Source organism: Amblyomma mixtum, chromosome 9, assembly GCF_055824585.1.
Source record: "Amblyomma mixtum isolate Tamu chromosome 9, ASM5582458v1, whole genome shotgun sequence".
Classification (NCBI taxonomy): Eukaryota; Metazoa; Arthropoda; class Arachnida; order Ixodida; family Ixodidae; genus Amblyomma; species Amblyomma mixtum.
Window position 1 is genome coordinate 106074867 of NC_143020.1, and position 20979 is coordinate 106095845.

Here is a 20979-nt window from a genome sequence, read left to right on the forward strand (position 1 = left end):
TTTGCCTGTGTTCAATTTGTATTTAGTACCTTTTTGTTGAATTCGTGCAGAATATGGTCTTTTTTTATTTCTGTAGAACCCATCGCTCATGCGATGCCTCTTTTTGTGGTCATTGAGGTTATAAAATAAGTAAAATAACAAATTAATCTGTTCAGCAAATACATACTGAATGCAATAAAGCGCCCTGTATATGTGTATACGTGGCAAGATAACCTATGGTCGTTAAAGATAGGTGTTGCAGGAAATGCCACTTAGTGAATGTAAGGGATCGGTAGTGTTCGCGGGGGTCATTGGAACGCGGCTGGGGGCACTCAAAGCGGAGCGTCTCCTTTCTTGGAACGCGGCCGCTCGCGAACGCGCCGGGAAGTACGGGTGTCCACCCGTCCCGCGGAACCGATTCGCGCACGTTCTGGCACGAATGTATATTTGTGTTTTTGTTTTATTTTGTGGTGGAGAGAGCGCTCTACCTTACGGAAGCTGGAGGGCTGGCCATGCCCTGGATGAACCAACCGTGTTAAGAGCGCAACATGATTGGAAGTTACCGAATGTGGGCTGGGCCTTTAGGGCTTTAAAACTGGGCCCCGGAGCCGGAAGCGAGGTTCGGGGCTAAGGTGAGATGCTACGCATCTTCGGCAACGCCGAGTAGGGGCCTCCCCTAGTATTAGCCAGTTCCACCTTTTTGTTGTTTGTCCTTTGCTGTTTTAATTTGTCTCTAGTGCCTTAACTTGTATCTATTGTAAATACCGTACATAAAATTTGGAGTGTTCGCCTTACCCCTGCGTCTCAACTGAACACAAGACCGTCTCTGACGGGGCACCCCTGGTGCAAGGAGTGTAGAAGAACCTGAAATTCACTGTGAATAATATATTACGCGAAGTAGATTTAAGGGAAACATCATTCTGGGATGTTCTAGTGCTGTCTGTCTGTCTGTCTGTCTGTCTGTCTGTCTGTCTGTCTGTCTGTCTGTCTGTCTGTCTGTCTGTCTGTCTGTCTGTCTGTCTGTCTGTCTGTCTGTCTGTCTGTCTGTCTGTCTGTCTGTCTGTCTGTCCGTCCGTCCGTCCGTCCGTCCGTCCGTCCGTCCGTCCGTCCGTCCGTCTGTCTGTCTGTCTGTCTGTTTTAGACTAAACTGCCCATCCATCCGTCCGTCCGTCCGTCCGTCCGTCCATCCGTCCGTCCGTCCGTCCGTCCGTCCGTCCATCCATCCATCCATCCATCCATCCATCCGTCCGTCCGTCCGTCCGTCCGTCCATCCGTCCATCCATCCTATCTGTCTGTCTGTCTGTATGTTGATCATCATCAGCCTGACTACACTCACTGCAGGGCAAAGGCTTCTCCCATGTCTCTCCATATATTCATCAGTCTGTCTCTTTGTCTGAATCTGTATGTCCATCCATCCGTCCGTCCTTCTGTCTGTCTCTCTCCCGTCGGTCCGTCCGTCCGGCAGCCCATCTGTTTCAGCCTGTCGATCCATCCGCCTGTCTCCGCCATCTCTCTCTCTCTCTATCTTTATGGAGGGTAGTGCAACCGTTCGGAAATCGGTGATGTCGTAGATATCTTCCGTTTTTTGGAAGTACGAAAAATCTCCCTCTCTAAATGCCACGCCACCTACCGGCAAATATCTTCTACGTGCATGACGGCGCATGTAGGCGACAAATCCCACTTACGGATGAAACGAGAACTATATAGGCGTCCTATAGCGTTGTCTCGTACATTTTGGGCCATCCTTTCAAGGTCCCATCAATGCATCTTCATTGCACACCGCGGGAATAGCACAGCGGCTTCAAATTTCCAATTTTCTTCGGCCGCGGTCGGCGTTTCGCGTTCGCAATTTCCTCAGCCGCTCAGAACAGGACGTCAACTCATTTTTACGAGTTTTTTTGTTTTCGTCGGTAATAACGTTCGGCCCACGGTTTCGGAACGCGTCCATCTCTTCCTCCGGGCCATTCGAATGATTCGAAGAGAAAATGAACTCGTTTTACTAAGAAGGCTGGGTCTGTGGTGTTGTATGGGCGTAGCTGCTGAAAATGAAAATGCGCAGTGTCAGTTATGCAATACTTAAGTAAAACCGATTTGGGATGCATTATCTTTTCGCATGTTGACTTTGGTTGCCCTTTATTCCAACTTGCTTCTCTTTCTTCGCGCTCATGGTTGTGTAATAGGTCATCTATGACGGCACTGCTGGTCCGTTTGTGTCGCAAGCTACTCGTGTCTGCTTAGCGCAGTGGAAGGCTGACAGCCCGTCTGGCTGATTAGCAAAACTTTGTCACTATGGAACCTCTCCTAACCTAGCAAGGCCCACTGTATCACGAACGATGCGCACTGTCCTATCGGTAATGCTTTTCGTGATTCCTAGCTAAAAAGTATCGAATTCTCGAAGCATTGCACAAACCCGTTTCTCAACAAATTTCTCAAATAGAAGTCAAAATGTGAAGAGTCGTAGATGTCTCGTGTGATCATGGCGTAAGCTATCTCAGTGCACTTGCCAACCCTCTCAACAAAAATGTCAAAAAGTGTAACGGGCGTGTTACTGCGTCAGCAGATGATTGAGGAATGATTATAAACTTGACTACTGATTTATTGATGCCCGTGCATGTGTATGGATATTTTACACAGTTTTTAACATCAGCGTTTTTGAACTAGACAAGTGCTTTTTTCGCCATAGCATTTTCAGCGTTGTGGTACACCAGAATACAGCTAAGCCGTGCTGACTGATAGTCTGGTTAACTAATACTGAGCAGTTAACTTTTTAACTATTGCTTTTAGGTTACTAGTGCTTTTAGGTTTTAGAGGCGTGTAGCCCACCGTAAGTAATATACATAAGAGTTTTTAGAATTCGAAAACACTGTTACCCTCGGCGCTGTGACCCAAAAAATTTTGGCTACATCGCTCCAAAATACAAGGGCTTTCTGCAGGCAAGCAATTTCTTGCAGGCAAAGCAATCCCTTCATTGCACATAACTCGTCCAAACATCCAAAATTTGTTGGGTCACACAGCTGAGGGTGACCACATTTTCAAAATTCTAAAATCTGATATCGATATTACTTACGGTAGATTACACGACTCTCAATAATTAAGGAGCTTACTAGTAATAGTTAAAAGTTAACTATTAAATATTAGTTAACCAACATGCTAGTTAGCACATCTTGGCTGTATTATGATGTATTACACCGATGACAGTGCTATGCAGAAAAAAGCACTCTTCTAACTCAAGAACCCTATTTTTTAAAATTGTGTAAAATCTTAGGTGCAACACCCTGTATGTTATTGTTGCGTTATCTTGCCATTTGAATGCCCGGTAAATTATGTTAGGGTGCCGAGGTCTCGCCAGATCTTTCATCCTCGACTGCTTTTTCTTTGGAAAGATAACAAAGTAAAAATATGAAGAACTAAAGGCTTATACCGTACTGAACAAATTGAATTGAAATTAAAAGAGCATACGAAACGCGGTAGTAATTATTTGAAAAGAAATAGGAAACGACGCCGACAAATGCACTGTAACTAAACCTTTTTTTTTTTAACAGGTGCATGTGACAAACCGCGAAATTTCTTTCATTCGAGGCGGTGTGGAAACGCGAAGAGATGGAACGGGTCTGTGGTGTGCCGCGGTGGAAATTGTGCTATTACTAGGGCGAACCGAAGCTTTCTTACGCAACACAGATTTCAATTTCGCTTCACCAAAAACGTGACGTCAGAAATAAGCTAAATTGGGGCAGAAGTTTAGTCCCTTGATGTTCGGACGAGTAAAGTTACCTACGAAGATTATTTTAGTTATCCCCGAAAACGGTGATGAGATGTTCCTCGGCTGAAAAATCTTCGCTTTCTGTATATGTTTTAACAGCGCTGAGATTTTCGGGAGCATGGGCCTCTTCATACTCTCTTGATAGAAGTCATGACCTACGGTTCTCTGAAGTTATTAAATTGCATAATCCTGCATAATTTTGTTACTTTTTCCCCACCCGGGTCGCCGCTGTGTCGAGAGCTGACGTCCAGCACGAGTGGAGGTCATTTGACAGGCTAAATAGAAGTTCTTATTTCTTAAGCTTTATTATTCTTCAAGCTGTATTTCAAATCCAGACTGTAAAATGACCCTTCCTACCGTTCAGCGATGGCTTTTCTCCAATGGGACACTAGCAACGTTATATCTTTGTTTAGTGTAGGTGGTCCCGCTATTTCCGAGCAATTACAGACTAATTTCGGGACTGCGGTAAAAGAAATAATACTGACTAAAAAAGGAGGATCTAGGGAAAACCTTGCAGGTAGGGAGGGGTGGGGGTGTAATTGGTTCTGAGCAGTAGTTTTGAGTTTCAGCAAAATGCCGCGCCTGAGCGTTTGAATTCTCTTACAGCTTCCTTCTACAGTTTCTGGCGTCTTTCGTAGCTGTCTGTTCCACCTTTTCGGCTTCTTTTGCATCGTAGTTTCGCTGTTGCTATCGTTGCCGTCATGCAATCTATCCCAATTCACTTTGGGATTTTTTTTATTTTTAGTGCAAAAGTCTTGCCAAGAGCAGGTATGAACATAGTAAGACTATACTTTATTTCAAGTGAAACGAACCGTATAAGAACCGGAAGAATTCCAAACAGTTAGAAGACGTATAGATGGCAGAAGCGGGGAACTTACCAAGCCCCGCACCGCCATACCAAACGCTAGAGCACGTAGAGCAATATTAACTCGATATGAAGATAAATGGGTAGAGAAGCCAAATCCGTAGTCATTGTTATCAATATAGTAATGTTTTAGGTATTTAATAAGTGGCAAAGACTACTTAATGGGCTTTGAGCTCATTACTGCCTTTAATTATTAAGCCTACATCTCAAAAGAAAACATTCGACAGAAGTCTGTCTGGTTGGGAAATTTAATGTTAGGAGAAGGTAAGTGACGCCAACCAAGTAAAATACAGGAAAAACACGACGTTTCGGGACCGGCTCGGCCCCTTCTTCACGGTGTGACTACGGGCGAGCGCAGCTTGGCTTTTTAAGCCCCTGTGTGGAGGACCTGCGGGTCAATGGCCGCAGCCCATGGACGTAGGATGAGGGGAGAGTCCCCAGGGAACGATTAACATTCTCTCGTGTTTGCTGTATGTGCCACGACTCGAGAAGAAGCCTCCTGCGTGGGTTAGCTTCCGTTTCCAATACAATGGTGCTGTCGAAGTCAATTGGGTGGTCACACCCTTCACAGTGTTCGGCCACGGCGCTGCGTTGACGATTCATGTGACGGACGTCCGCTTTGTGTTGGTTCATCCTTTCCGCGAAGTTCTTCGTTTCCCCTATGTACGACGCCGGACAGACGGAACACGGAATTTTGTACACGACGCCCTGGGCCTTTTCTCTGGGCTGCCGGTTTTTTGGGCGGGGGAGAAGGCGACCGATAGTGCTGGTCGGTTTGTGCGTTGTCAGCACCCCTTCTTTTCCGAGAATGCGACCGAGCGTCTCGCTCACGCCTCTCACGTAGGGGATGCAAACACGTTTCCGCTTCTGGCATGCGTCTGAGGAAATAATAGACCGGATTTTGTTTTGCCTTTCTTGTTTCCTGATAATGCGCCGGATGAATGAGCTTGGGTAGCCGTTCTTTTGGAGGTCAGAAATGACTCGGTTCTTCTCCTTCCTTTTATCTTCACTTGAGGAACATATGGTGTCGGCTCTCTTCAGTAATGACGTCACGACAGATGCTTTGTGCGGGATGGGATGGTTCGAATCGAAATGTAGGTACCGTCCTGTGTGGGTTGGCTTCCTGTGCACCGAGGACTGCAGGCCTTTGTCGTGCCTTGTAAGTAGGACATCCAGAAAAGGCAGGCTGCCCTGCTGTTCATGTTCAACAGTAAATTGTATGGCCGGTTCAACTGAATTTAGATGACGCTGGAGGTTTTCTATCTCTGAGGTTTTCACCACACAAAAGCAGTCGTCTACATAACGGAGGAATAACTTTGGCTTGGGATTAAAGGAGGAGAGGGCCCGGCTTTCGACGTCTTCCATGGTTAGGTTAGCCACTGTGACTGAAATTGATGCCCCCATAGCAGTTCCGGTTGTTTGCTTGAAAAATTCTCCGTTGTAGGTGAAAAAGGTACTGCGCAGACAGAGGTCGAGAAGGCGACATACCTCATCGACGTTGAGTGGAGTTCTCTCGTGCAGCGTTTGGTCGTTTTCGAGTGCGCGGCGAGCAACGGACACAGCAAGGGGAACCGGTACGCAGGTAAATAGCGACACCACGTCAAACGAGACTAGGCTTTCGTCTTCCTCCACGGTAAGGTTCGAGACAAGTTGGACGAAATGCCGCGAATTCTGTACATGCGTGGGTGTTCTGCCGGCGAGCGGCGCCAGTACCTTGTGCAGGTAGTCAGAGAGACGTCGCAGAGGAGACAGGGTGAAGTCTACAATTGGCCGAAGGGGGACGCCAGGTTTGTGAGTTTTAGGTAGCCCGTAAAAACCTGGAGCTGAGCCGTTTCTGGAGATGAGGCGGAGGTAAAGCCATTTGAAATCAGGATGCCGCTTGAACATCTCTGCCAGGGTTTTGTTGAGTGTTGCCTGAGTGTTTGAAGTCGGATCCTTGCGAACCTTCTCATACGCCCCACTGCTCAAAAGGGCTGACGCCTTCTCCTCGTAGTCGCGTCGGTCCATCACCACTGTAGAGTTGCCCTTGTCTGCCGGGAGTATGACGATGTCGGTGTCGTCCCTGAGACCGCGTAGGGCTTTTCGTTCCAGTTGAGACAGATTGCTCGGAAATTTGGGGGGTACCTTGGCGATGACACCAATCGCTTTCAGGCGGACCTCTTCCCTGACGTGCGGCTCCAGGTGCTGGATCGCATCTTCAACAGCCGCGACTAGTTTTGGGAGGGCGGGACCAGATGATATGTTGAATCCATGTCCTTTTGCGAGAACAGAGGATTCGGGCGGTGTTAAGCGACGGGAGGAGAGGTTCTTTACAAAGCCAGAGTTATGGGGGTCAGGCTGTTTCTTCTGCCGCTGCTGTAGGGCAAACAACTTCTTGTTTTGACACTCACGATGTTTGTTGGCTGCAGTGGAGGCCGCTTCCATGGCAAAGGCGTCCACCCGCGGGAAGAGCTCAGGCATCCTGTGTTCTAGTTGGCGGCGCGCGAAGAACCGGTCCAGCTCCTTTTTGCGGAGAACGGAATGGCACTCGTGTATCCGCGCACTTAATAACTGTTGCTCCGTTTTGGACACCAGCCGTAGGCCTTCTGCGGTGGTTACAGGGCGCTTTAGGCGAAGGCTCACGGGTATCACATCCTTTTCCTTGCAGGTCTTGTTGAAGTTTAGATGTGTCCGGAAGACAGCAATACTCTTGGTGATGTTGACGTATCGCTTCACTAGCTGCATGGTCTCGATGCCGAAGTCTTGGCGTATAGACTCAAAAGAAAACATTCGACAGAAGTCTGTCTGGTTGGGAAATTTAATGTTAGGAGAAGGTAAGTGACGCCAACCAAGTAAAATACAGGAAAAACACGACGTTTCGGGACCGGCTCGGCCCCTTCTTCACGGTGTGACTACGGGCGAGCGCAGCTTGGCTTTTTAAGCCCCTGTGTGGAGGACCTGCGGGTCAATGGCCGCAGCCCATGGACGTAGGATGAGGGGAGAGTCCCCAGGGAACGATTAACATTCTCTCGTGTTTGCTGTATGTGCCACGACTCGAGAAGAAGCCTCCTGCGTGGGTTAGCTTCCGTTTCCAATACAATGGTGCTGTCGAAGTCAATTGGGTGGTCACACCCTTCACAGTGTTCGGCCACGGCGCTGCGTTGACGATTCATGTGACGGACGTCCGCTTTGTGTTGGTTCATCCTTTCCGCGAAGTTCTTCGTTTCCCCTATGTACGACGCCGGACAGACGGAACACGGTATTTTGTACACGACGCCCTGGGCCTTTTCTCTGGGCTGCCGGTTTTTTGGGCGGGGGAGAAGGCGACCGATAGTACTGGTCGGTTTGTGCGTTGTCAGCACCCCTTCTTTTCCGAGAATGCGACCGAGCGTCTCGCTCACGCCTCTCACGTAGGGGATGCAAACACGTTTCCGCTTCTGGCATGCGTCTGAGGAAATAATAGACCGGATTTTGTTTTGCCTTTCTTGTTTCCTGATAATGCGCCGGATGAATGAGCTTGGGTAGCCGTTCTTTTGGAGGTCAGAAATGACTCGGTTCTTCTCCTTCCTTTTATCTTCACTTGAGGAACATATGGAGTCGGCTCTCTTCAGTAATGACGTCACGACAGATGCTTTGTGCGGGATGGGATGGTTCGAATCGAAATGTAGGTACCGTCCTGTGTGGGTTGGCTTCCTGTGCACCGAGGACTGCAGGCCTTTGTCGTGCCTTGTAAGTAGGACATCCAGAAAAGGCAGGCTGCCCTGCTGTTCATGTTCAACAGTAAATTGTATGGCCGGTTCAACTGAATTTAGATGACGCTGGAGGTTTTCTATCTCTGAGGTTTTCACCACACAAAAGCAGTCGTCTACATAACGGAGGAATAACTTTGGCTTGGGATTAAAGGAGGAGAGGGCCCGGCTTTCGACGTCTTCCATGGTTAGGTTAGCCACTGTGACTGAAATTGATGCCCCCATAGCAGTTCCGGTTGTTTGCTTGAAAAATTCTCCGTTGTAGGTGAAAAAGGTACTGCGCAGACAGAGGTCGAGAAGGCGACATACCTCATCGACGTTGAGTGGAGTTCTCTCGTGCAGCGTTTGGTCGTTTTCGAGTGCGCGGCGAGCAACGGACACAGCAAGGGGAACCGGTACGCAGGTAAATAGCGACACCACGTCAAACGAGACTAGGCTTTCGTCTTCCTCCACGGTAACGGACAACGCACAAACCGACCAGCACTATCGGTCGCCTTCTCCCCCGCCCAAAAAACCGGCAGCCCAGAGAAAAGGCCCAGGGCGTCGTGTACAAAATTCCGTGTTCCGTCTGTCCGGCGTCGTACATAGGGGAAACGAAGAACTTCGCGGAAAGGATGAACCAACACAAAGCGGACGTCCGTCACATGAATCGTCAACGCAGCGCCGTGGCCGAACACTGTGAAGGGTGTGACCACCCAATTGACTTCGACAGCACCATTGTATTGGAAACGGAAGCTAACCCACGCAGGAGGCTTCTTCTCGAGTCGTGGCACATACAGCAAACACGAGAGAATGTTAATCGTTCCCTGGGGACTCTCCCCTCATCCTACGTCCATGGGCTGCGGCCATTGACCCGCAGGTCCTCCACACAGGGGCTTAAAAAGCCAAGCTGCGCTCGCCCGTAGTCACACCGTGAAGAAGGGGCCGAGCCGGTCCCGAAACGTCGTGTTTTTCCTGTATTTTACTTGGTTGGCGTCACTTACCTTCTCCTAACATTAAATTTCCCAACCAGACAGACTTCTGTCGAATGTTTTCTTTTGAGTCTATACGCCAAGACTTCGGCATCGAGACCATGCAGCTAGTGAAGCGATACGTCAACATCACCAAGAGTATTGCTGTCTTCCGGACACATCTAAACTTCAACAAGACCTGCAAGGAAAAGGATGTGATACCCGTGAGCCTTCGCCTAAAGCGCCCTGTAACCACCGCAGAAGGCCTACGGCTGGTGTCCAAAACGGAGCAACAGTTATTAAGTGCGCGGATACACGAGTGCCATTCCGTTCTCCGCAAAAAGGAGCTGGACCGGTTCTTCGCGCGCCGCCAACTAGAACACAGGATGCCTGAGCTCTTCCCGCGGGTGGACGCCTTTGCCATGGAAGCGGCCTCCACTGCAGCCAACAAACATCGTGAGTGTCAAAACAAGAAGTTGTTTGCCCTACAGCAGCGGCAGAAGAAACAGCCTGACCCCCATAACTCTGGCTTTGTAAAGAACCTCTCCTCCCGTCGCTTAACACCGCCCGAATCCTCTGTTCTCGCAAAAGGACATGGATTCAACATATCATCTGGTCCCGCCCTCCCAAAACTAGTCGCGGCTGTTGAAGATGCGATCCAGCACCTGGAGCCGCACGTCAGGGAAGAGGTCCGCCTGAAAGCGATTGGTGTCATCGCCAAGGTACCCCCCAAATTTCCGAGCAATCTGTCTCAACTGGAACGAAAAGCCCTACGCGGTCTCAGGGACGACACCGACATCGTCATACTCCCGGCAGACAAGGGCAACTCTACAGTGGTGATGGACCGACGCGACTACGAGGAGAAGGCGTCAGCCCTTTTGAGCAGTGGGGCGTATGAGAAGGTTCGCAAGGATCCGACTTCAAACACTCAGGCAACACTCAACAAAACCCTGGCAGAGATGTTCAAGCGGCATCCTGATTTCAAATGGCTTTACCTCCGCCTCATCTCCAGAAACGGCTCAGCTCCAGGTTTTTACGGGCTACCTAAAACTCACAAACCTGGCGTCCCCCTTCGGCCAATTGTAGACTTCACCCTGTCTCCTCTGCGACGTCTCTCTGACTACCTGCACAAGGTACTGGCGCCGCTCGCCGGCAGAACACCCACGCATGTACAGAATTCGCGGCATTTCGTCCAACTTGTCTCGAACCTTACCGTGGAGGAAGACGAAAGCCTAGTCTCGTTTGACGTGGTGTCGCTATTTACCTGCGTACCGGTTCCCCTTGCTGTGTCCGTTGCTCGCCGCGCACTCGAAAACGACCAAACGCTGCACGAGAGAACTCCACTCAACGTCGATGAGGTATGTCGCCTTCTCGACCTCTGTCTGCGCAGTACCTTTTCCACCTACAACGGAGAATTTTTCAAGCAAACAACCGGAACTGCTATGGGGGCATCAATTTCAGTCACAGTGGCTAACCTAACCATGGAAGACGTCGAAAGCCGGGCCCTCTCCTCCTTTAATCCCAAGCCAAAGTTATTCCTCCGTTATGTAGACGACTGCTTTTGTGTGGTGAAAACCTCAGAGATAGAAAACCTCCAGCGTCATCTAAATTCAGTTGAACCGGCCATACAATTTACTGTTGAACATGAACAGCAGGGCAGCCTGCCTTTTCTGGATGTCCTACTTACAAGGCACGACAAAGGCCTGCAGTCCTCGGTGCACAGGAAGCCAACCCACACAGGACGGTACCTACATTTCGATTCGAACCATCCCATCCCGCACAAAGCATCTGTCGTGACGTCATTACTGAAGAGAGCCGACTCCATATGTTCCTCAAGTGAAGATAAAAGGAAGGAGAAGAACCGAGTCATTTCTGACCTCCAAAAGAACGGCTACCCAAGCTCATTCATCCGGCGCATTATCAGGAAACAAGAAAGGCAAAACAAAATCCGGTCTATTATTTCCTCAGACGCATGCCAGAAGCGGAAACGTGTTTGCATCCCCTACGTGAGAGGCGTGAGCGAGACGCTCGGTCGCATTCTCGGAAAAGAAGGGGTGCTGACAACGCACAAACCGACCAGCACTATCGGTCGCCTTCTCCCCCGCCCAAAAAACCGGCAGCCCAGAGAAAAGGCCCAGGGCGTCGTGTACAAAATTCCGTGTTCCGTCTGTCCGGCGTCGTACATAGGGGAAACGAAGAACTTCGCGGAAAGGATGAACCAACACAAAGCGGACGTCCGTCACATGAATCGTCAACGCAGCGCCGTGGCCGAACACTGTGAAGGGTGTGACCACCCAATTGACTTCGACAGCACCATTGTATTGGAAACGGAAGCTAACCCACGCAGGAGGCTTCTTCTCGAGTCGTGGCACATACAGCAAACACGAGAGAATGTTAATCGTTCCCTGGGGACTCTCCCCTCATCCTACGTCCATGGGCTGCGGCCATTGACCCGCAGGTCCTCCACACAGGGGCTTAAAAAGCCAAGCTGCGCTCGCCCGTAGTCACACCGTGAAGAAGGGGCCGAGCCGGTCCCGAAACGTCGTGTTTTTCCTGTATTTTACTTGGTTGGCGTCACTTACCTTCTCCTAAGCCTACATCTACTTCCCTCTGTTGTGCCTGTATACCAATCGTTTCTTTGCGATTAGAAATGCGGATAGGCAGTGTATGTATATATATATATATATATACATATATATATATATATATATATATATATATATATATATATATATATATATATATATATATATATTGAGAGATTGAGAGAGAGGGGGACTGAGAGAGATTGCGAGAGTGTGAAGTACTCGTCTGCTTAAAGGAGTATATAGCGAAGTGTACGCTTCGTTCAAGGAAACATATTTATTTGACTCGACGTTTCGATCGGAAGACAGATCTTCTTCACTCTTGCAGAAGATATATATATATAACATAGTGCCGTTGTTGACGTTGAGAAAATATTAAGCGCGTACGCCAGATATATGCACAAAAACAACATCTGCTTCCGGCAGCCTCGAAATGAGTGACCTTTCCGCATAATTTCCGATCGCAACTTAGTGTAACAAAACCTGCAGTCTGCAAGCAACTCCCACAAAGCTCTTTAAATACCTTTCCCGGAAGTGATCATGCGCGACGCCGAGCTTAAACAGTTTCCTGGCGTCAGACTAGGATGCGAAGTCCGTGGAAGCAAATGGGATAGTTAATTATTCTCGCTTCTTTCGTAATTGGGCTGCGCACCTCCCCTAGGCAGCGACACACTGCGGACCACCCTAATGCACCCACGTTTGCAAATCGATGAAACAGACGAAATAATATGCAGCCGGCAAAATACGCCGCCAGACGACGCGTTTCGGGAGAGTCGTCTGCTCCCGACATTATCCCGAATCTGCAACTGCAACCCACCCCTAACTCTACGGCGTTGCCGTCTGCTGCGCGCACTAAGCCTAAGCCTAACGGTGCGAAAACTAACAGAGAGGACCGCTCGCGTTCCTGGCATTCCACAGAAGCACCCGGGAAATGGAGCATGCAGCTCAAGCAAGGCTCGTATAATGCCTAGGTGTCCTTGGCGAGATGCTGCGTTGCTGCTGTCGGTCCTGCAACAGGGGAAGGCAGCAAAAAAAATGTTTCGGTGCCGGTGAAGTTTGTACCTCGTGGGACAACTACGTACACAGTCGCGTTTTTGCTTCGGGCGGGAAACCATTTAGGTAGGCCGCGTTCTTTCTCGAACGGCAGTTCCTGTGATGAATGTGGACAATCCCCAAAACCTGCGTTTTCTTTCGTAAGCGGAAATGCTTGCTTAGAATGCCCTGAGCAACTTTGTGCGAGTACCGCGCAGGTTGGGAGCCATCCATGTCTTCGACGCTCCTGGTCTGCTGGGAACCGGTTCTGAGCCTCAAGAACCCAGCAGGGAAGAAAGAAGAATGGAGGAAGGGACAGAAGGAAGTTGCTACTTTACGTCTGACGTCAGAAAATTTACGTCAGCGTGCATGTTTTGGACTGATTGGTGCTCATTCTGGAGAAGCTGTGCTTGACGCCGCTTTGGTTCTGCACAGCGACCTTGGAACAGTGCAGGCGCTATGTTGAGAGTGGGGCAGTGCAGGCGCTAAGAAGTGTGTTGAGAAAGTCAAAAGTTCCATAACGACGTACTTGCGCGAGTCATCAGGCGGCTACCAACTAGCTCATTCGGCCTTCCCTTGCAAGTTACATTTCTAGTTCCTCGGGCCCTTTTATGTGTTACGCTGCTAAACCTTCACGCCTCAAAAAATAGGGCTGTGTCGTCCTATACTGCTCATTCCGCGTCTTTGGAGTGTGCTGTTTTTTTCATACGTGAAGTGTGCCATAAAATAATACTGTCGTGTCATGAAAATCATGTGGACCGCAGTGCGGGCGCATTGGTTATTGCGCCGCAGAGTTTCGTACTAATCACACTCCACAGGAAAGTGAGGCACTGCCGTCGTTCTGAGATGTAACGACGATGGAAAAGGCATGGGTAATAATAGGGTTGGCTTAGAGAGTACTTGTTTTTCTTTGTTGTTGTTGTTGTTAAGTCTATTTCGTTGCCTTTATGTGCCACATCGTTGGTATGGGCTGAAATGTCATCACGATGCAAGGCACCATCAAAATTCATTTTACATATAGAATAAACTACTCTTACCTCATAGATTCACTTTTTCTTCCCAGCGGCATTGAGCTGTAAATCTGCTTACTATATATGACAGCATAGAACCGTCACCGGATCAAAATCCCAGAGCCACCCAGCGTCGTCCAGCAAAATCTCGATTGGCTCTCGGGCAGTGACATCATCAGTGACGTCACTAGGGCAGAGAAATTCCATTGACTGGAGAGGCGCGACGTCACCATGTTCGTCTGTGTGAAGCCTTCACCTGCCTACCGTAGAAAGTGGCAGTTGGTGTACGGGAAAAGCTTTGCTCAAAGCCACCCCCCCCCCCCCCCCGTCGCTTCTGGCAAACACATCAACACTTAATTTCGAATGCAATGGCATGCCAACAAATAACGGAATTAAGTGTTTCCATGTTTTTGCCATTTTTCTGCAAAACCTGAGCAGTGCTGGTAACCGCAGATATTGTATGAAGAAACTTCTAAGCACCTCCTGCACGTGATGTAGCAGGTTAGAAACGAGTGCTAGACTTTACTGCATTGATACTTTTTTTTTCTTTTTCTAGGCCGCAGGAAGAAGGACGCGGCGGTTGTTCTCGGCTAGACGAAAGCCATGTTCCAGCGGTTCCTAAGCGGTAAACAGCAACTAGCATACGCGCCAGTTGCCCAAAGGAGCCCCAAGGCAGCCGTCGTTTTCTTGCCGAATACTGGCTTCCACGGCGCATGCTGCAGCTACCACTCACGTCACTATTTTCCTGCTAATGACAGCGGGGGCATGAAAAATTAGAAATTCTTGCTAAAGAAGAATTAATTATTTTCCTCACTTAGTTGTGCAAGTAGTGCAGATTTTTCTTTGTTGATCTTTTACTACAAACTAAGAGGAACATGTGGGAAAAAGCTACACACACCCAAGAAGCACAGGTAATCGGCCCAATATAGGGAATGGATGGTTTCATTCCGGTCCTTTTTAGGACCAGTATTTGACAATACATTTACGATATTGGGCCGATTACCTGCGCTGCTTGGGCAGATGCGGCTTGCGTCGCGTTACTTCTTCTTCCGTGTTCGTTTTATTTCGTGGTTAAAAAAGTGTTCAACAAGTACCGTTGCTTACGGATATCAATCGAACGAATGCTGCACATACTGCTTTGATATTAACTGCTGGGCTAGGCATACAAAGGTATCTCCGTAAGTGTGTGTGTGTGTGGGAAGGAGGGTGCAAAGGTCATAGTATTGCCCACGTCTTTTCGGTAGCAGGGAACAAGATGGCACAAAATCTGCGCCCCCTTCCCCATGTCAATTGAGGGGGTCGCTGCTCCCCCTATTCCTCCTCTACGCACGCGTATGCAGCTGGGTGGTTCTATCAATCTGCTATCTCATGTAAGTAAAGCCTTGAAATTCTGTACTTTACCATATGACTCTGACAGAACTATGCTTATTCATCCATTATGTACAGGTCGTATCAAAACTACAAAGGCCACTTCATGTTTGATAGGAGTTGTAGCCTAAGTAGGATTTCTGGCTCGCTTCTGGACCTGCTGAGTTCTTCGGAACAAATTCTTGCTTTGTCTGGGTGCTCCGAGCAGAGTTGATAAAAGATCAAAACTTCCCTCAGTAAAAGTGGGACGAAATACATAAGGATAATCTTTTCATGCAAGAAAACGATTCCGGACTGACCCACATTTGTCCACTGACCATAGCACGACAGCCGAAAGGCGCGATTACTCTATACGCCATCCCATTTCTATTACATATCATGATACACACACGGTAGCCTTCTAGATACGACCCTATCTCGGTCGCTAGTTGACTCTCTGGCTCCAGTTATAAGAGGTCAATTACAGAGGGAGGCATTTCTCTCGCAGCGGGTTCAGCGGGGATCATGATGACGATTATCTCCCTCTCTCTCACTCGTAGCCCTGGGAGACGGCTCCTGCGGTCGTGACGTCATCATGCACGTCCAGGGAGACCAGATCCTGGAGGCCCGAAGCGAGCGCCTGCGCGGGGTGAGCCGCTTCTTCAAGCGCACACTCACGGATAACGCCAAGGTGGACGGCAAGTACATGGTGAGTGGTACTCCACCATCACCCGCCTTAATAATGGAGGGGGACACTTAAGCTCCACCTTAAGGGTATGACGTGATAGCATTAACGGGGTAACGCCCATATATGCAGAATGACATTCTCTACTTTACATTCATAGATCCCTGGGAGTCATCATACCCCTTTTGGAGCAGTGGTGCCGCTGTTAAGCGATGCGCCACTGCCCTGGGATGGCAGGTGCTCCCACCAGTTGGCTTTTGAGACCCAGTTGATCTTCCCAATCGACCAATGATTAATTTAACCGTCTCCTGCCATGGAGGGCAGTTTGCTCACTCTCCGGTGGACAGGTTGTGATGACGTCGCAAGGTCACATGACCTAGGTAGCCCACCTACCTCCTAGGTTGCTCCCTGGGCACCACCTGCCAGAGCCATGCCCGTGATTTTTCGCTCACGACGCCGACAACGCCGACACCGTATCTTCTGGACAACGAGGCCTCTAACTCTATCTCGTCAATAACGAGAGGAGGACTCTCAGAAGGGTGCATTATCTTTTTTTCCAAAACACACGCGCGCCAACAGAGTGTCTAATGGCACACTTCTGTGCCACTTCTGAGCTCCAGATTTCGAGACCTTGGAGACCAGTTCCCAGTCTGCGCACCTCGGATAGCTTTCGTAAACGCTGTTTATTGATCAATTGATGACAGCTTTTATCGCCAATCCAAAGAGAACCTTCTAAACTTTCCTCCCCATTTTTGTGTTTTGCTCAGCTTTCCATCACCGGCATCAGCAAAGAGGTGCTGGAGACCCTTCTGGAATACGCGGAGACCGGAACCCTGACGCTGTACGACCACGAGGTGGCCGAGGTTTACTACGCCGCCCACAGGCTGGAGATGCCCTTCGTAGTCCACAAGTGCCTTCAGGTATATGGACGCCATGGACTACCGACGATTATAACCCGCCCATCATGGGTGGTTGCTGGTATCTAACTGTACTCACGATGCCTTTCAAAATGTACTTCCTTTTTGCACTTTCCTTAATCCCTCAGTTCTGTTTATCGTAGACACTGCTGATATTATCACTCAATATACTTAAGAAAAACCAGCCAAAAAACGGCGACAAAGGAGAGACGAGGCACACACAACGACTGGACTATCGACTGTGCTTTATTGAAAAACAGCCAGTCTCCGAGAAAACCCAACAGAGCATGCGCAGCTCACCGGCACCGCAAAACCAGCACAAAAAAACAACAACAGCGAGCTCGTAAGATAGTCAAGCTGCAGTGTCAACGGGACAAGTAACCTAATTCTTTCTGCATAAACGTGATAGAAGCCGTGCTGGCACAGTTATCACCATGATTGCTAATGTGAAATGCTTCGAGGATTTCCCGCTCAACCTTACCCTTGCCTCTACCGAGAAAAGTGACATTCGAAAACAACGGGTAGCACCCGCAATCGCGGCAATGGCGAGGCAAGTTTGCTCCGTCAGCCGGAGTCAGAGAGTTATGGTGCTCTCGTAGCCTTTCATTTATACACCGGCCAGTTTGGCCGATGTAAACTTTTTCGCATGTCAGCGGAATCTTATAAACCACCCGTGTCGCACAAGGAACATAGCAGTTTTGATGCCGCGTCGAACAAATGCCCGTTTTGATGCCCGTCTTTTTGGCTGGTTTTTCTTAAGTATAATGTACCAACTAACCCAGATTTCAACTCTTCTTATCACTCAATATTCAACCGTTAAATGTCCAACTGTTTTCGGCATGGTAAAATAAAGTGATTTTCTCTTATTACGCGTCAACTCAAATCTTCGGAACAAGTGGGGGGTGGGGAAAAAGGAAGTTACCAAGAATTTTCATCTTGTTTTTTTTTTTGTCAGATCGAACATAGCCAAAGATTTTCAACGCGCCCGAAAAAAAGAGCGAGGTTTCAGGGTATCGACTAGCTATTTCGTCTAGTGGACGGGGCTGAAACCTTTTTTAAACAGATCGTTGAAACCTTAAGATAGCTATGACTACAGCATAAGTGGAAACGCTGCGTTCCACTGTCTCTTACGAGCCCTTTAGTGCGGGGAATAAAGTGGGACGTATGTGTCCCACTCTCCCACAAAGGGTCATTAACGATACAAGCAGCTCTTGAAGACAACATTAAAGAATTTTACAATCGTATTTTATCCTGTCATCCCAAGGTACGACCCCTTGTTAGCCTTGAAACACTGGCCGCTGTCGCCAGTTCCAAGGTGAATAAAAAGCCGCCATCGCCGCTTCCTCCACCTTCTTCACCTCGTGATGGACACGTCCGGCCAAAAGTCCAGGTCGAAGCCGAAGCTGAACCCAAGCCAGAGCAGGTACGCACTTTATTAGCAGACTTTCTACGTGAGGCTCAGGGTACATCGAAAAAGAGAGTGGCAGGTCACATGATACACGCTCCCTACAGCCTCATCTGGTACCTGAACCCGCCGGTGACGGTCATCCCAAACCGGAGCTCAAGTCGCCAACACCCGCACCGCAGGTGTCTACACTGCCTGCCACTCAAGAAGAGCAACCCCAAGCCAAGGCCCCGGCGGACGCTGAAGTCAAGCAGGGACAGGTGACAGCTGCCTTGTAAAGTACTCGCCGCATGTGAAAAATTATCCTGGTGAGGGTTTTTATATTAATAGCGGTCTACATTCAACGCTTCTTTAAGGTACCGCCTGACATGGTCCCTCAAGGTACTGAAGGTGTGCCCGACGGCCAACCCAAGCCGAAACCGAATCCGCCTGCAACTGAGGATGTCCAGCCCAAGCCTAAACCAGACGATGCTGAAGCAAAGGATAACCAGGTCTGAGTTGCCTGCAGTTGCTCGCCGATTTTTTAGAGCATAACGCATTATATCAGTTCTGCTTTCCAAGCTATACTCATAAGCGGACGTGTTCCGAATTGAAAACAACCCCTCAGTCATGCTGTACTGAACTTGGCAGTCATTGTAACGGGAGGTTACTTTCATTCTCAGGCATTATTCCGTTAATCCGAGAATAGCGACGTTCAGTACTCGTCGTAAGGATATGTATTCAAGTTATTTCATTCATCGCCTTTGTCTAGACACAACCCGCCTCGGGACCTGAAGCTCCGGTTGAGAGCGAACCCAAACCGGAGCACAAATCGCCGAAATCACCGCCGCCACTGCATCCTCCAGCCGTTGGCGTTGGAGAAACCACGCCCCAATCCAAGCATGCTGCTGACTCCGAACACAAGGCCGACCACGTGCAAGCCCCAGAGACCCATCCTGAGACAGAGATTCCCCGAATACTAAGGATCGCACCCCAGACCAAGCCCATATCAGCCCAGGCACAGGACTACACCTACAAGAGTCCCGGCAAACCCGCCAGCCCTAAGACCGAAGAACAGAAAGCTCTGCCCGCAGGGGCGGTGCAAAGTCCGTCGAGGCAGAAAATGGCTGGAGTAAGTGTCCGCCAAGAAGCCAAGCCGGGTTCTCCAAGAAACGTCTCTGGCTCCAGGACCGCCTCTCCTAAGGCAACCGCGGCACGCCCGGGAACGCCTGTCCAAGGTCCGAGAACGCCAGTCCAGAAGGCGGTCTTCGAGGAAGCCATCGGTCCAGCCACGTCTCAACCACAAGTTCACTCTGCGGTGGAACCTCTGCGAGATGCACAGACAACGGAGCAGCCGAAGGAGGAGCCGAGGCCGTTGACCCTGGCTTCGCCTTCGGCACCCGCTCGGACGTTCCTGGATATAGTCTTGGCACATTTCAAGCAGCTCGCTCCGGAGTGGATAAGAACTCTCGTGCCTGACGATATCATCCATCATCTCAAGAGAGACGACTTGGAAACATGTTGGTATGTTGAGAAAAAGCTTGATAGATTCGCGTGATAACAGACACAGCTATTTGTATCTCCGCAAAGGCTCGCCAAGAGGACGTTATGATGATCTAGTTGGTTCATGATCGTACAGTCGGGGATAAAAGTCTGTGGACCAAGTGTTCCTCAAGCGAAGCCGATAGCTCTATTATCGGCTATTATCGACCACACTTGTAGAGATGAAAAAACAAAATTTGACTTTCACCTCCTAAAGTGTGGTCCCCAGCCGCCGGCTAATTGCAGAGCTATCGGCTTCGTTTTGGGAGCACGCGGTCCACAGACTTCTGTCCTCGACTGTACGTGAAGGAAAATAGCGCTAAAACACGACAACAACTAGACAAGACAGATGCGTCAAATGAGGTTTGTTGAAAGAGACAGGGTTCCCTTCCACGAAAAAAAGCCGGAGTCCGTCCGTCCGTCCGTGTCACGAAAAAGCACGTGGTCCACCTTCCACAGTGGGTAAGCTGCCAGGTCCCACCATGGCAGGTGTGCGATGAAGTTAATTCAAACAAATTTAGTACAATTGCCATTTACATACTGTGGTGTTGCGTATCAGCTCATTGGTAGATAGACAGCCTCTCGATGAACTGTCTTTGCAAAAATGAGCCTTACGGGAGCTTGGGGAGATCAGCCTTGATCTTTTAAACCTAACCAGAGGCTTTGTTTAAATCAACCTGCCGTGGTAGTGGCTCATCGATTAACCACTGCACCACTCAGTCAATATTGGTATGAGGGTTCCCCACAGTATGTGAATGTATGAAACAGAAGGAATACTTGCACGGGAGGGATCTGTAACACTATCTCATTGTACTCTTAAAGGTAGGTGAAGCGTCGTCAAGCCAGAATTCATACCCGTTGTTTTCACTCAAGATCCGCCATATTTAGAGACAAGTGAAAGGAAATTTAAAGGTGCACTGAAGAGGAATCTCAACTCGTATTTTTACCGCTGGACCTCGATCTACACGTTCCGAGCGTTCTTAGAAACTTCGGATTATTGCCCTGTGCGGCCGATTTCCCTAATTTAAATCGGATTAAGCGCCCGGCTCCCGCCTTTTCCTTTAATTACCCGCAGACAGTGGGAGGAGTCAGCCAGCCTTTCAGCCAGACCCGTGGCGGCTTGCCGCTCTGCCATCGGCGGAGTGATACGTAGAGATCGGCAAAACCAAAGAGTCCGCGCGTATTTTTATTTCCG

General features: G+C 49.2%; 1 protein-coding gene across 1 annotated transcript in view; it reads left to right on the plus strand.

Annotated features, from left to right (window-relative positions):
• Positions 1-14274: 14274 nt before the first annotated feature.
• The window catches only part of LOC149330536 (uncharacterized), a 31340-nt gene continuing 24635 nt past the window's right edge, over positions 14275-20979 (plus strand). The window contains exons 1-7 of the mRNA XM_089559441.1: positions 14275-14534; positions 15817-15965; positions 16709-16861; positions 18123-18281; positions 18371-18523; positions 18620-18754; positions 19015-19766. Coding sequence (XP_089415567.1) covers positions 14513-14534; positions 15817-15965; positions 16709-16861; positions 18123-18281; positions 18371-18523; positions 18620-18754; positions 19015-19766 — 1523 coding nt within the window. The 5' untranslated portion in view covers positions 14275-14512. The remainder of the gene's footprint in view (positions 14535-15816; positions 15966-16708; positions 16862-18122; positions 18282-18370; positions 18524-18619; positions 18755-19014; positions 19767-20979) is intronic.